The sequence below is a fragment of the Eptatretus burgeri genome, chromosome 11, assembly GCF_056783735.1.
Source record: "Eptatretus burgeri isolate ZD-2024b chromosome 11, Ebu_testis_v1, whole genome shotgun sequence".
Lineage (NCBI taxonomy): Eukaryota > Metazoa > Chordata > Myxini > Myxiniformes > Myxinidae > Eptatretus > Eptatretus burgeri.
In genome coordinates this window covers 674,949-691,444 of record NC_140971.1, presented here as the reverse complement: position 1 = coordinate 691,444, position 16,496 = coordinate 674,949, and the positions used below count along the sequence as shown (strand labels likewise).

At 46.4% G+C, this 16,496-nt stretch overlaps 1 protein-coding gene across 5 annotated transcripts in view; it reads left to right on the top strand.

The window, feature by feature from the left end:
- LOC147016265 (factor VII-activating protease-like) overlaps positions 1-16,496 on the top strand; it is a 123,110-nt gene that overhangs the window by 81,075 nt on the left and 25,539 nt on the right. For all 5 annotated transcript variants that reach the window (XM_085844839.1, XM_085844838.1, XM_085844837.1 and 2 more), the window contains exon 12: positions 3,688-3,830. In XM_085844839.1, coding sequence (XP_085700965.1) covers positions 3,688-3,830 — 143 coding nt within the window. The remainder of the gene's footprint in view (positions 1-3,687; positions 3,831-16,496) is intronic.

The following is a 16,496-nucleotide window of genomic DNA, read 5'->3' as shown; positions in this document are numbered from 1 at the left end:
GTACCATCTCTGACTTATTTCCAGTTGTTACTGGAGTTCGTCAGGGATGTGTACTTGCCCCCACACTTTTCAGCACTTGTATGGACTGGATTTTTGGGAGGATGTCGGAGAGATCAAGTTGCGGTGCATCGTTTGGCAATGTCAAGATCTCAGACCTTGATTTTGCAGATGATGCAGTCATCTTTGCGGAGACTTTAGACATCCTCTTGGGGGCCCTCGAGGTGCTGAATGAGGAGTCGGAGCCGTTGGGATTACAGATTTCTTGGGTCAAAACTAAGATCCAGGCTTTCGGTGACATCTTGGATGCTGCTGTCCTGTCTGTGTCTGTTTGTGGTGAGGATGTTGAGGTCGTGGATAGATTCACTTACCTTGGCAGTGATATTCATGTCTCCGCAGGTTGTGAGCCGGAGGTCAATAGGCGTCTGGGTCGGGCCTGGGGAGTCATGGATTCACTGGATCCTGTGGTGTGGCGCTGCCGGTACCTGTGCGGGAGGACGAAAGTCCGAGTCTTCAGGTCCTTGGTACTTCCAGTCTTGCTCTATGGGTGCGAGACTTGGACTCTGACCAAGGATCTGAGATGGAGACTTAATTCCTTTGGTACCAGGTCTCTTCGGAGAATCCTTGGCTATCGCTGGTCGGATTTTGTGTCCAACGAGCGGTTGCTGAGAGAGACTCGGATGAGATTTGTTACCTGCATAGTCCGTGAGCGTCAGCTGCGGCTGTATGGACATGTGGCTCGTTTTCCTGACGCTGATCCTGCTCACCAGATTCTCTCAGCAAGGGAGTCTCATGAGTGGAGGAGGCCAGTGGGCCGACCACGTGCCTCATGGTTGCAGCAGGTTGACCATCATCTCAAGGAGATGGGGATGGGCCTGGCATCTGCCTGGGGGATGGCCAGACGGAGGCCCCTGGAGTACCGGCGGAAAGTGGATGCAGCGACGCGCTGTTCTGGCACATGCTCCCATACCTGACCTGACCTGTTTAGTTGCCGACAACCCGGCCATTAATCAGGTTAGTATAGGTTTACATGGTACCTGTAGCAAATCGCAGATCTGATTTGGCCTGACCTGACAACAAGTCTGGCCTTACCTGTTCTGAGTTGATGGACAGTTTCAATCTTTGTGAAGAAGAAGAATATGTGGGGAATTCCTGTCGGAGAATCCTTGGCTATCGCTGGTCGGATTTTGTGTCCAACGAGCGGTTGCTGAGAGAGACTCGGATGAGATTTGTTACCTGCATAGTCCGTGAGCGTCAGTTGCGGCTGTATGGACATGTGGCTCGTTTTCCTGACGCTGATCCTGCTCACCAGATTCTCTCAGCGAGGGAGTCTCGTGAGTGGAGGAGGCCAGCGGACCGACCACATGCCTCGTGGTTGCAGCAGGTTGACCGGCATCTCAAGGAGATGGGGATGGGCCTGGCATCTGCCTGGGGGATGGCCAGACGGAGGCCCCTGGAATACCGGTGGAAAGTGGATGCAGCGACGCGCTGTTCTGGCACATGCTCCCATACCTGTCGGAGATGTAAGGAAAGTGAAGCATTTTAAAATGTTCTTAAATGCGTTGATAGGAAGAAGGAAGATGTGTTTACATTAAATGGAGATTTAGATTGGAGATATTGAGAAAATGGACAGGTAAAGAATGAGGTCTCGGAGGTGTCGATATTGCATAAAACGCACGAGGAAATGATTAAAATCTTCACTTCAAAAGGGGTTGCACCACAAATGTACAAAAAGTGTTATTTCTCTATTTTTATGCCTCACCCTACAGGACAGCTCGGGAAAGGCTAATTGCTGTTGTTGGGTTTGTTTCTACAATTAGCGCCTCCAACTTTTAGCCCACCTGGAACGTAGTTCCAGGTAGCTTGTGGGATGGCGCGTTGTCACTCCGTCTGTCCGTTTACAAGCACTTGCAACTTCTTTTGTGAAAATACACACACGATTGCGATGAAATTTCACCACAACCTTCATCACCCATGATGTACCAAAGTTTGTTCACAACAATGAAAATATCAGGGCCATAACATTGGTTCATTGGTACATTTTGCTGATTCCATCCCACGTTGACTCTCTCCTCGGTATCATTATTTTATCAGGTCAGCACCCAACGGTATTGCCCCTATTTTCAATGGTACCACAGAGTTTCTTCGACCCCTAAGAATACGAAACCACCAGTTATAGAAGTATTTTTTTTTAATTTTTTTTTATTTATTTATTCTTCCTGTGCTCATTTCTGAAATTTCCAAGCTGTATCTCGGAGCCAACTCGCACTTTTGGAATTCAATTTTCCATCAATGATGTGAATAAAAAGTATGCGGGGTTGACGTAAAAAAAATAATTTGACATAATTTTAAGGTCATGACCTAATTATAGACATTTTAACATTTTTCACCATAACTTGGCAATTTCATTCCGATTGGACAAACTTTAGTCCTCACTCGGTAGCTTAGAGCAAGGCACATTTGTGTTCAATTTGCATCATACCGCTCCAGGTTAAAGGTCAAGGTCTTGCACCCCAAGGAGTACTAAACCACCATTTAGGTTTTTTTCCTTTTTTTCTGCCAATGTCTGAGCTGTTTCTCAGATCCAGCTGGGACTTTCAGAATGAAATTTTGCATCAACAATGGGAATAAAAGGTATGTGGAGTTGACATAATTATGTTGACCTTCACCTAACGTTAAGGTCATGACCCAATTATAGACATTTTAACAGTTTTCACCAAAACTCGACAGGTTTGTCCCATCAGAACAAAATTGCCCTCTCTAGATAGCCAAGAGCAATGCACATTTACGGCTAATTTATATCATACCAATCCAAGTTAAAGGCAACATCAAATGGCAGTCTGAAAAAAAAAACACGTCTTTTGTCATCGCTCAATTTTGCTAGTGAGGAATCTCAAAGACCGCTTGGCCTTTCAATATGTTCTTGCATCATAATGGTGTACCCGCACTGAACTTATGCATCTGATATTTGAATAGTGTTGTTGTTCGTCTTTCGGCTGCTCCCGTTAGGGGTCGTCACAGCGGATCATCCGTTATGATCCGCATATTGATTTGGCACAGGTTTTATGCCGGATGCCCTTCCTGACGCAACCCTGGTCGCCTCTTACGACACAGGGATCAGGATTTGGGTTTTGCCATGATTCTGGGCTGCTCTACACCCTGCCCAGTGCAGAGCCCCCGTCCTCAAGCGATCCTCCAACCCAAGCCTCCGAGTAGCCGGATTACAGGCGCACGCCACTACGCCCGGTTGATATTTGAATCGTGTCCTTGACCTAATTTGTTTAGATTGTGAACCAAGCAACAAAAACATCTTTTGATCATAACTTGAATAATTTTCCTCTGATTTTCATGATATTGAGTTTTATGGATAGATTGTGGATGGGGACACATTTTCCTAATTTACACACTATCCCTAAATGATGAAGGTTAAGATGATATGGTGGTCTGAAAAAAAAAATGGCCATCATTGGGTCACGGGCCAAGGGTAAGCCGCCCCTAGTCGGGGTAGGTTTACACTTGACCATCGTTTTGTGATCGCAGATATCTAGTTTGCATTGATGTCCCTGAACATAAACTTCATTTCAGGTAACCTTAAATGGAATCTTATGACACAAACATTAATCATGTTTTTTATTGTCAATGTCATCTTTATCATTGATAATCGACATATGGTGACATATTATTGGACAGGCTTCTGTAAAGCTGAAAAGCCCACCACAAAGGTTGATTGTGGAAGGTGGTTGGCCACCGAGTGTGATCGCCGGGCACATCTGTGGAGGAACTCTGATCCAGGCATGCTGGGTACTCACTGCAGCTCATTGCATTATACCCAGGTGAGAAAAAAAAAAACAATCTCAAGTGCAATATCGACATACACAGAGACATGACAGAAGTAAATAGATGCCATGATTTTTAAAGAAATTATTTATTGAACATTTGAAGAACATTTGATCCATTTTAATACATACACTCATATTTAGTAGACTTCCCATTTGCAGATTTCAATGCTTTTACTCTTTCAGGCATAGAACTAACGAGTTCTGAAATTTTCACTTGTGGGACTTCTGCCCAGGCTTCACGCAAATGGGTGAGCAATTCTGCTATTCCCGTGATGTTGGTTTCCTGGACTTTTTCCGCACAGCTCGATGCAATTTGGCCCAGAGGTGTTCAATGGGATTCGTCTCAAGCGACTGATTTGGCCATGGACTCGCTTGATCCCATTTCTGTCCTGCCATTCTTTGGTCTTTTTTGCAGTGTGGCATGGGGCTCCATCTTCCATGAACAGAGTGTTGTTTTTGACCATCTGACCCATGGAGAACACATGGAGAAATCCATCCTCAAGGATAGAAATGTGTGTCGTAGAGTTGATGTTGCCAACACACTCCACAAGCTTTGACCGACTAGTGCTCCAGATTGCTCCCCACACCATCACTGAAAAACCACCGTGTTTGACAGTTGGCTGCAATCGGTTCAAAGAGAACTCTTGACTGGGAAGTCTCCAGACCCATATGTGTCCACTCTCAGAAAATTGAGTAAATTGGGACTCATCTGAAAAAAATTACAATTTGTCAAAACTCCAAGGGTCTGGTGGCCATCTCGTCAGCCCACTTCTTTATCCTTTGAATGTTGGCTGGTCGAAGAAGAGGTTTACTCCTCGCTGCTCTCCCATAGTAGCCAAGTTGATGAAGGTACCACATGCCAGTTCGTGAGCTAATTTGGACCTCCTCTGCAACATCTGCTGCCTTGCAACGGGGAGTTTTCTCAATGGACTGCTTGACAGCTCGAAGACACTTTTCTGATGGCCCAGATCGACCAGAACGAGAACTTGTGGATTCCTTGCCTTCACTGGTGAATTACACAATCACCTGATTGACCGTAGAAGGCGGAATGCCAAGGTTCTGAGTTATCTGATGCTGGCTGACTCCACCTCCTGATTGGCCAACAATTCGTCCTCTTTGAAAATCACAAAGGTCGTGTGCTCCCTGGGTTTGAGGCAGAGTTCATTGTCATACGTGACCCAGGAACTCGTTTCTGCAAATAAATAGTTCAATAATAGTTCAAATCACGGAGTAAAACTGCATTATATAGATTAAATGAATAAATTTAAGGTGTCTATTTACTTCTGTCATTTCTCTGGAATGTACACAAATGAGTGCTGGGACTACGAGGTGTGTGTGTGTGTGTGTGTGTGTGTGTGTGTGTGTGTGTGTGTGTGTGTGTGTGTGTGTGTGTGTGTGTGTGTGTGTGTGTGTGTGTGTGTGTGTGTGTGTGCGCACATGTGTGTGCGTGTGCTTGTTATGGTTTGGAGAGACACATGCCAACAAATAAGGGATCCCTCATGTAGTTACATCTGTAGGAATTCTGTCCAGCTAAATTATCTCTTCCTTCGTATCAGTGGAAAGAGAAACGCAGTCTTTGTCTAGTTGATTCAAAGGTGGTACGAGCACTTCACCTTCTGAGGACTTATAAAACGTGACAGCCAAGTTGACTTCATCCTGTGAGAACCCACTGGATTAGATCCTTTCAACTGTGTTCACCACCGACGTTTGACCCATTTATAACCCGCTGGGGTTTTCTGTACAAACTGCTTGCTTTAGCAGAGTGCCACATCGAGAGTTGTGAGTTTACTTATAGCTGCATTGTTGTTTGTGACGTTTGTACATATTTAATTTGGCGATTCTCAGGAAAGTCATTAAGTGTTACAATCATTAAGTCTGACTGAGCAGGATATCTCAAAAGGTTTTGTGCAGATTCAGGCAAAATTTGGTGGGCAGGTTGGGTATGTGACGACGACAAAATGATTAGATTTTGGAGACGAGATCCGGATTGGAGAGTTTAAAATTTTTAAAAAGTGATTCCTCACCATTGAGAGATGGGGCAAAAATGATATACACCGATGAGCCAAAACATTATGATCACCTGCCTAATATGCTGTTGGTCCTCCGTGTGCCACCAAAACAGTACCGACCCGCCGAGGCATGGACTCTACAAAACCCCTGAATGTGTCCTGTGGTATCTGGCACCAAAACATTAGCAGCAGATCCTTCAAGTCTTGTAAGTTGCGAGTTGGAGCCGCCGTGGATCGGACTTGTCGGTCCAGCACATCCCACAGATGCTCAATCGGATTGAGATCTGGAGAATTTGGAGGCCAGGGCAACACCGTGAACACTTCATCATGTTCCTCAAACCATTCCCGAACAATGTGTGCAGTGTGGCAGGGCGCATGATCCTGCTGAAAGAGGCAACTGCCATCAGGGAATACCATTGCCATGAAGGGGTGGTGTACATCGTCTGCAACGATGTTTAGGTCGGTGACACGTGTCAAATTGACATCCACATGAATGGCCGGACCCAGGGTTTCCCAGCAGAACATTGCCCAGAGCATCACACTCCCTCCACCGGCTTGTCGTCTTCCCACAGTGAATCCTGGTGCCATCACTTCCCCAGGTAAACGGCGCACATGTACACGGTCATCCACGTGATCTAAAATAAAACCGGACTCATCGGACCAGGCGACCATCTTCCACTGCTCAAAGGTCCAGTTCCGATGCTCGCGTGCCCATTGTAGGCTCTTTCAACAGTGGACAGGGGTCATCATGGGCACTCAGACCGGTCTGTGGCTACGCAGCAGGGTGCGATGCACTGTGGATTGTGACACATTCCTCCCCTGACCACCATTAAAATTTTCTGTGACTTGTGCCACAGTAGACCTTCTGTCGGTTCGGACCAGACGGGATGGCCTTCGTTGCCCTCGCACATCGATGAGCCTTGGGCGCCCAACACCCTGTCGCCGGTTTGTGGTTTGTCCCTCCTCGGACCACTGTCGGTAGGTACTCACCACTGCTGACCGGGAGCACCCCACAAGCCTTGCTGTTTCAGAGATGCTCTGACTCAGTCGTCTGGCCATAACAATTTGGCCCTTGTCAAAGTCGTTCAGGTCTTTACTCCTGCCCATTTTTCCTACATCCAACACATCAACTTCAAGAACTGACTGTTCACTTGCTTCCTAATATATCCCACCCGTTGACAGGTACCATTGTAACAAGATAATCAATGTTATTCACTTCACCTGTCAGTGGTCATAATGTTTTGGCTCATCAGTGTATATCATGAGATACTGTATTGATGTATCAAAAAGCCATGCGTCAGGATTATGACAAAACTAGGTGAATGAGTTGGGTTGATGACAAGTACAAGCCGATTCGATTTTGGTTAAGGTCCGAATGCAGATCCGGCCTATCAGTGTGATCCAAAATGTAAAGTGTTCAGCCTGGTGGCGGTACAGTCTGTGCTCTATCGAGTGCTGTTCCAGTTAATATTATTGTGCTTAAGGTAGACAGTGGGGATTAATAAATATTCCTTACTAGTAAACCTTCCCGGCATGATCAGGCAATGCCGGGTCCCTCCTCCCTTATCCCACCCTACCCCTTGCCTCCTCTCTCCAGACTCCCACCCCTTCCCCTCCCTTCTCTCACCTCCCCTCCCTCCAGACACCCACACCACCCTTTCCTCTCGCTTCTTTAACCTCCCCTCCCTCCGGACTCCTAATCCACCCTCGCTCCAAATCTAGGAAACACTCTGAAGAGAGGAGAGTGAAAAAGGATTTGGAATCAGCACCCATGTACACTTTAGAAGATACTTTCATGGACCAGTCAGTGATGATTTTGATGCTGGTGAAACGAGTGGTTGTCATATTTTTGGATTTGAAGGCAAATCTGGTAGTCATTCAGAAAAGTCTGGGAATGCATTAGAAAAGTCTTGTCTCACAAGAGAGAAACTTAGAGAAGAGCAAATTAAAGATGCTGATGTCAGAATTCTAGCTCATGGAGTCCTCACAAAGGAGGATATGACCAAAGTACCAGTTGACTACTTTAAGAAAGATGGTGTCTTTCTTAAAGAAATGGAGACCTCCTGACGTACCGGCAGATGAAGAATGGAAGGTACATTATCAAATTGAGATTCCGAAACCACATTGTGATGATATCTTGAGTTTGGTGCATGAGACTCCTTTGGCAGGTCACCTTGGAGTGAGCAAAACTTTTGACAAAATGTTGATGCATTTCTTTTGGCCAGGCTTGCGACATGATGTGGAGTTTTGTAAATCCTGTCACTCATGCCAAACGGTAGGAAAACCGAATCAAAAAATTCCTTCGGCACCGTTAAAACCCATTCCGGCTTTTGATGAACCCTTCAGTCGGGGCATCATCGATTGTGTTGGTCCCTTTCTCAAGACTAAGGTGGGTAATCAAAACATGCTGACTCATATGCTGACTTCCATGAGGTTACCAGAGGTGATACCCTTAAAAATTTGTGGCCCCAAATTCAACAGGTTTGGCACCAGTTGGGAGTGACACAGGTTACGTCAAGTGCATACCATCTAGTCACAAGGGGCTTTGGATAGGTTCCACCAGACTATGAAAAACACGATTAAGACTTACATGATTGAGTGTGACAAGGATTGGGATGAAGGAGTACATTTATTGTTGTTTGCTGTCAGAGTCAGTTGAGGAGTCGTTGGGATTCAGTCCCTTTGAACTGGTGTTTGGATACAATGTGCGAGGACCATTGAAGCTTTTGAAGGGACAGTGGCTCAATGAGAAGTCACAGTTAAATTTGCTGGAATATGTGCTTGATTTCAGATGTAGGCAAGCAAAGGCATGTGAAATAGCAAGCGAGAACTTGAAAGGATCACCGGACAAAACTAGAACGGCACTCGGTAGAGCTCATACATCCACCACGTAATGCCTGATCCATGAGAACATATCAGGCCCAATACATTTTTGAAATATCATGCTATTCAGTACTATATCATTTTTGGCCCGATCTCTCAATGGTCAGGTCAGGTTCGATCTGTGACCTGCTACAGGTACCATGTAAACCTGTACTAACCTGTTCCATGGTTGGGTTGTCGGCAACTAAACCGTCTCCCCCACCAGGTTTTCTGGTGAGGAGGGTGTTTGGATATGGACACCCAGCAGGATTAAAAACAAAACCTGTCAAAGGGCAGAGGAGCTCTTTGTGAGCCAACGGCCATCCATATCTAGTGCCCAACTGTGTCTGCGGATGTCCTCCTGCAGTTGGGTTACTTTCATTAGGAGGTTGGTGGCAGGATTTGCACTCCGGCCACCGTAAAACCCTTCATTCCGCAAAACGCAAAAACGCAAAAAAAATCTGAAAACCCTCTCCGTGGGAGTACCTCCTGTGCAGCTTCCCTTCGCAGGGCAGCTCACCGGATGACGAGATTGGGGCAAAGCCTTCGGGACCCCCGTTCTTTGATGATAGGAGGGAAACCATGGGGTAACATCCCTGGGTCAGATTGCGTGAGAGTGTGTCGGAGTGGTGCTGAGGTGTCGTCCACCAGACGGCGGTCTCCTTGGGTTAACCTGAGGCGGTCCCTTCGGGTGGGTGCCTGGAATGTCCTATCCCTAAAGGCCCGGTCACACCTTGACGTTTTAGCCAGCGATGGCAACGTATTAAAATGTATCTAAAACGCTGGCTTACGTTGAACTTTTGATGTTTTTTTTAAAGATTCGGACGTATTCATAGCGACTTGGTCTTATGTATAACGCATTGGTAACGGACACAGAACGTTTCGTTGTGTTATAGATAACTTATACCAACGAATGCTGAACCTGTTGTCGGCCTACACAACCGATGCCCAACGATAGTCTAACTTAGGCATAGCGCGTTGCACGCATCGCCGAAGATGTCGTGACGTAGCCTATTAAAAGGCTGACGCACAACGATTCGAATCATAACTGCCGTAGAAATGGAAGTGTCAACATCGCGGTCACACCTTGGCGATCTTGCCAGCGTATGCCGACCTAAGAAAAATGTGTCTAAAACGTTGGGACACGTCAAATACGGTATGAGTAAGTTTGGTATACGTGAGTAGAACGCTAAAGTACGCTATCATACGTCGTAGTAAGTAGAGTACGTCAAGAAACTTTAAACATGTTAAAAATTTTACGACGTACTCGGCGTATGACACACGTTCCGCATGTGATGGGGATAAGTTTTACACACGATATGTGAACGCTTACACACGTCCACAAAGGCTACTTATAAGCTACTCATAAGTCGAAACACGTCGCGGTAATGTCTTTTTTACGCGAAACTTATTTCTAACTTATGTTTGACGTGCTTTGAACCAATTCTTTACGTAGTCCCAACACACATCGACGTATGTAGACGTATTCCAATGACGTCTTCCGGTCGACAAAAAAAAATAAATGAACGTGTTTCTAACTTACAACTGCCATATAAAGACGTGTTCACAGCGGTTTTGGGAATTGGTATATAAAAATGCTGCTCATAAAAGGGGAACCCAACAGTGTTTTCGAGTCCTTTTTGAGTCGATGTCCATGTCAGCAGTAACAGTATCAGTATCAGTATCAGCATTAGTATTAGTAGTAGTAGTAGTTTGTTCATGTTGGCAGTAGTAGGTGAGTGTGAGGGGGAGGGTGTGGGCTATGATGGATCGTCCTTGCGTTTAACGATTTAACTATTTAAATGATAAACTAAACGATTTAAATGGCTGCATCTCCACTATTGAAAGTAGACGCTTGTGCTCAACAATTGGATTTTTTTTACACTCAACGACTTTTAAACGGTACCACTCAGCTAGTTTCATTGTTTACAATGAACGATTTAAATTGCTGTCACTCTCCTTTGTTTTTTGACGCTGGGGTTTGGAAATTTGAAGCGTTTCTTCTGAACGTGTTAAAACGCTCAAACTCGACTATTTTAAATAGACGCTGCCGATGGACAATTGGAATCATAGCCAAGCTAGACATCGAAGTGTGAACATCCTCGTCATGCCCAAGAAAAGTTTGAAGAATGCTGCAAATAAGTGTCCTGGCCGTGGCCGTGGACGCTGACGCAAGGACGATCCATTATACCGACGTCTTTCAGCCTATGAGTAACTTAAAAGTAACGTCTGTCGATGTGTGGCAACGATCGCGTAACGTGCCAACAACACGTTAATCATAGGTTAGAAATAAGTTTCGGGTACGCTAAGCATTACCTCGGCATGTCTCAACTTATGATTAACTTACAAGTAGCATGTGTTGACGTCTGTCAACGATCGCAGACCGTGCATACAACTTGTGGCCAGCGTAGCGGAACATGTGAGTCATACGCCGGCATACGTCGTGAAATTTCAAGCATGAAAAAATTTGAGGACAAACAAAAAGTACAACGTTTAAAGCCAACGTACAACGACGTATGGCAGTGTTTTTCAGCGTGCTCTCAATGTTATCAAAACTTACCCATAACGTATTCAACGTGTGCCAGCGTTTTAGAAAAAAAATTCAAAAATCGGCATACGTTGGCTAAAACGTCAAGGTGTGACCGGGCCTTAAGAGAGGATGATCACCTGTCTCTGTTATCATCTGAGCTCAAGCGTTTGGATTTCGGGATTGCAGCTCTCTCTGAGGTTCGGAGACCGGATTGCGGCGAGATAATGGTGGGTGGTTGCACCTACTATTGGTCTGGTCGCTCTGATGGTTACCATACCCAAGGAGTTGCTGTAGCTGTGTCCAATAAGCTGACCCCAATGATAATTGAGGTAACACCGGTCAACGAGCGTATTATGAGATTAAGGATTCGTCACTCCTTAGGTGTCATTTCCGTGGTCTCTGTTTATGCTCCGACTGAGGCGAGTGATCTCACCGTGAAGGATGCATTCTACGCCACGCTCGAGTCTGTGGTTGATCAGTGCCCCAGACGAGATACACTTCTAGTCTTGGGGGATTTCAATGCATCGACTGGAACTGATAGGGATGGTTATGAGGTGTGTGTTGGTCCCCATGGGTCAGGAACTATGAACCAGAATAGCACTAAGTTCCTTGACTTTGCAAGAAGTCATGGACTTAGGGTGGCCGGTTCATGGTTTCAGCGCCCACAAGCTCATCGCTGGACTTGGTATTCCAACACTGGCGGTGTGGCAAAGGAGATTGACCATGTCCTCATTGACGGTCATTGGAGGATGATCCAGAACTGCAGGGTCTACCGGAGTGCTCAGTTCCTCAATACTGACCACAGGCTTGTTGTAGCAACTCTAAAGCTGCACCTTAAATCCTGGAGAATGGTACCATCCCAGCCTAGGCTGGATGTTGGCAAGCTCAGGGATGAGAGAGTAGCTGAGGAGTTTGCGGACAGGCTGAGTGGACACTTGGGGGGTCTGGGTGCTTTGGGGGGTCCTGAAGAGTTGTGGAGTGCCTTCAAGACCACCGTCCTTGATGTTGCCGGTGGATGTCTTGGAGCTCACCGCAGGGCAAAGAAGAATTTTGTCTCTCAAGGGACACTGGATACCATTGACCAGAGTCGCAGGGCCAGGCTGAATAGCAGAGCTGAGCTGTTCATGGAGCTGAGGCGTAAAACTGTACGTGCACTAAGGGTGGACAAGGAGGCCTATGTGCGAGGAATCTGTGAGGGGGTAGAGCATCACCTGTGGACAGGTGATTCTCGTCCCGCTTACAGGGGAATTCGCGCATTGCGTTCATCCAAGCCCATCCCTCGGAGCACTGCAGTTCGAGCAGAGAGTGGTAGGCTCTTGACAGAGGAGTCTGAAGTGAAGGCCCGCTGGGCCGGTTACTTTGAGCGGTTGTACCAGGCTGATCTCCCAGCTGTAGAGTTTGACGTCAAGGGTGTTACAATCCCTGTTGCTGACCCTCGAATCAACTGTGGTCCACCTTCGCTTGTGGAAACATGGGCTGCGGTGAACCAGTTGAAACGGGGCAAAGCTCCAGGGATCTGTGGCATCCATGCTGAACTTCTCAAGGCTGGTGGAAATGCTGCACTCGTGTCGTTGCATGCAGTTTTGTGCTCTGCCTGGAACACGGGCATCATCCCAACTGACTGGAAGAGGGGCCTTGTTGTCCCTCTCTGGAAAGGGAAGGGTGATCGCCAAGACTGCAACAACTACCGAGGGGTGACGCTGCTCTCAGTGCCGGGCAAGGTCTTTGCTCGGATAATTCTTGATAGGGTTCGCCACCATCTGCTTGAGCACAAGCGTCCAGAGCAGTCAGGCTTTACACCAAAAGGTCAACGATTGACCGTATCCTTGCCCTTCGTGTCCTCACCGAACGCAGCCGAGAGTTTCGGCAGGGGCTGCTTGCAGCCTATGTTGATCTCTGTAAAGTGTTCAATTCAGTGAATCGGGATGTCCTCTGGAGGATTCTTGGTCTTCGTGGGGTGCCACCAAAACTGATCGATCTGATGTCTGAACTCTACTCTGGTACTGAGAGTGCTGTGAAGTGTGGTGGTACCATCTCTGACTTATTTACAGTTGTTACTGGAGTTCGTCAGGGGTGTGTACTGGCCCCCACACTTTTCAGCACTTGTATGGACTGGATTTTAGGGAGAATGTCGGAGAGATCAAGCTGCGGTGCATCGTTTGGGAATGCCAAGATCTCGGACCTTGACTTTGCAGATGATGCAGTCATCTTTGCGGAGACTTTAGACATCCTTTTGGGGGCCCTCGAGGTGCTGAATGAGGAGTTGGAGCCGCTGGGATTACGGGTTTCTTGGGTCAAAACTAAGATCCAGGCTTTCAGTGACATCTTGGATGCTGCTGTCCTGTCTGTGTCTGTTTGTGGTGAGGATGTTGAGGTCGTGGAGAGATTCACTTACCTTGGCAGTGATATTCATGTCTCTGCTGGCTGCGAGTCAGAGGTCAATAGACGTCTGGGTCGGGCCTGGGGAGTCATGGATTCACTGGATCATGGGGTGTGGCGCTGCCGGTACCTGTGCGGGAGGACGAAAGTCCGAGTCTTCAGGTCCTTGGTACTTCCAGTCTTGCTCTATGGATGCGAGACTTGGACTCTGACCAAGTATCTGAGACGGAGACTTAATTCCTTTGGTACCAGGTCTCTTCGGAGAATCCTTGGCTATCGCTGGTCGGATTTTGGGTCCAACGATCGGTTGCTGAGAGAAACTCGGATGAGATTTGTTACCTGCATAGTCCGTGAGCGTCAGTTGCGGCTGTATGGACATGTGGCTCGTTTTCCTGACGCTGATCCTGCTCACCAGATTCTCTCAGCGAGGGAGTCTCATGAGTGGAGGAGGCCAGTGGGCCGACCACGTGCCTCGTGGTTGCAGCAGGTTGACCATCATCTCAAGGAGATGGGGATGGGCCTGGCATCTGCCTGGGGGATGGCCATACGGAGGCCCCTGGAGTACCGGCGGCGACGCGCTGTTCTGGCACATGCTCCCATACCTGACCTGACCTGACCTCAATGGTGAAGAATCACTTAAAATATTCTAGTAGTCGGATCCGGATTCGGATCCAGATCTTCATCAAAATTGAATAAATTCTTCCATGTCAAACACCCGACATGTCCACCAAGTTTCGTCCGAATCCATCCATAAACTTTTGAGATATCGTGCATTATATATTTTTATCCCCATTGAATTGCTTGAAAACTTGCCAAAAATAGGATGACAGACAGACAAATGCGACAGACAGACAGACAGACAGACAGACAGACAGACAGACAGACAGACAAATGCGACAGACCAACATACTTGGCAAAAAAAATTTACGCCGAGTAATAATGCACAAGACCAACCAGTATACTTGGAAAAATATTCAATATTCACAAGTAACAAACAGACAGACAGGGGTGAAAACATAACTTCCATCAACTTTCAGTGGTGGAGGTAACAAGGTGGGAAAGAATGACGGAATGACGAGGAAGGAATGACACCACAATCCAACACCGCGGTTCTTTTACGGATTGCCATCACGACATCTTTCTGTCTCAATCCCATAACAAATGAAATGCACAATTACACCAACAGGAAACAGACACTCCAAATGAAATGAGAAAATGAGAAATCAGAGATTGCAGACCCCTCGCTAGGACTTCTTTTGTGTGGTGTTTGTGTAATTTTTGTTGGCATTTGTGTTGGCAAACAACAACATTTTCATTACCTCTGCCAACAGAGGTGAAGGAGATTATGTTTTCACCCCTGTCTGTGTCTTTCTGTTTGTTTGTTTCTTGCAAAATCGAAGATTGTTCAAGTACTGTATATTGGTTAGTCGATTTTGTTTTTCTGTCTGTCTGTTTGTCGCCTACAGGTCACAATTTTCAACCGATCCTCACGAAACTTCACCACATGGTAGAGTTTGGCATAAGGAAGAAGCCTGTTGTTTTTGAGGTCAAAAGGTCAACATAGGCCAAAGGTCAACAACTTCCGTGAGATTTCTAAAATCCTCAATTTTCATCCGATTGACTTGAAATTTGAAGAGGATTTATATTTCAGGTCGCTGAATTCAACGAGCCAATTATTTTTGAAGCAAACATTGAGGAGCTCCAGCCTACACTGGCAGAGGTGAGGATATTGTTCCATTGATGGCAACATGTGGACAGCATGAGTGGAGGATTTCAGAAATCCAGGAATGAAGGTGGCCATCTATGACACAAACAGAGAGCTCGGTAAGCAAATCACGATGCCAACAAATTGTAACTTCTGATTTGAGATTGAGTGCCTCCAACCATTACTGAGCGAGGAGCAGAAATATGTCCAGAGTTGAGTGACCAGGACAGAATCCAATATGATAGTTCGAGATCAGACTGAAAGCAGGAAAGATCACATCATAAGCAATGATGGATTTCATGACTTTGCTTGTAATTGGAAGCAAGCTCATTGGCCTATAGTTTATCGGGTCTGGTTTTGCACCCTTCTGGATGTGTGATGTTTTCTGTCTTCCGTGCAGATGGGAGTTGACCAAAGGTAAAGGGCAGACTGAATGTGACAGATAGAGGAGAAGCAGGAATAGGAGAGCAGAATTTGAGAACGTGGGTACTGATGCCATTTGGGCCCGTCGTCGAAGCGAGTTCAAGGCCAGACAGAACTTTCTCTGCCTTCTCAGGTGAGAACAGCAGAGTCCAATAGACAATGAGGACAGGTTGGGTACACGAGATTCGGAGGCAAACAGTTTAGACCTGCTTTATCTCAGGCAGAGTCTTCAGTACTTCCATTTGAGTTGAGGGAGGGATGGAGAAGGACCATGGGAAAGAGACAGACTTGACAACATGGACCACCATGACTTGCAGGAATGGAACTGGTTGGAAAGTTCAGCCTTGAGTTTTTAAAGATGATGCTTTCTTGCTTACCTTTGGATGGACACACTTTCTACGAGCCTTACGAAATGAACAAAAGTTACTCAGTCATGTTTGCTTTCTATGGTGAGAAAGCATGCTGATTGACTTGAACCGCCTCTCCACAGGATTCAGTGTACCAGGGCCAAGAGTCCCAGGGGTTGTCAACCCACTAACTTCCATTACCCACCTGGAGCAGCCACTGCTCACCCGATTACCCAGCCTTAACCTAAAGTGGCCTAAAAACTTAAAGAAGTTGTAATTTTTCAAGTGGTCGGTATAAGATGATTTTCATTCAACACCAATCACAAATGAAAGGATAGGATAGATGGGACATAAGACCAGGTAATTTAATCATTGAATGGGAAAGTCACACTCGTTTTTTTTGTG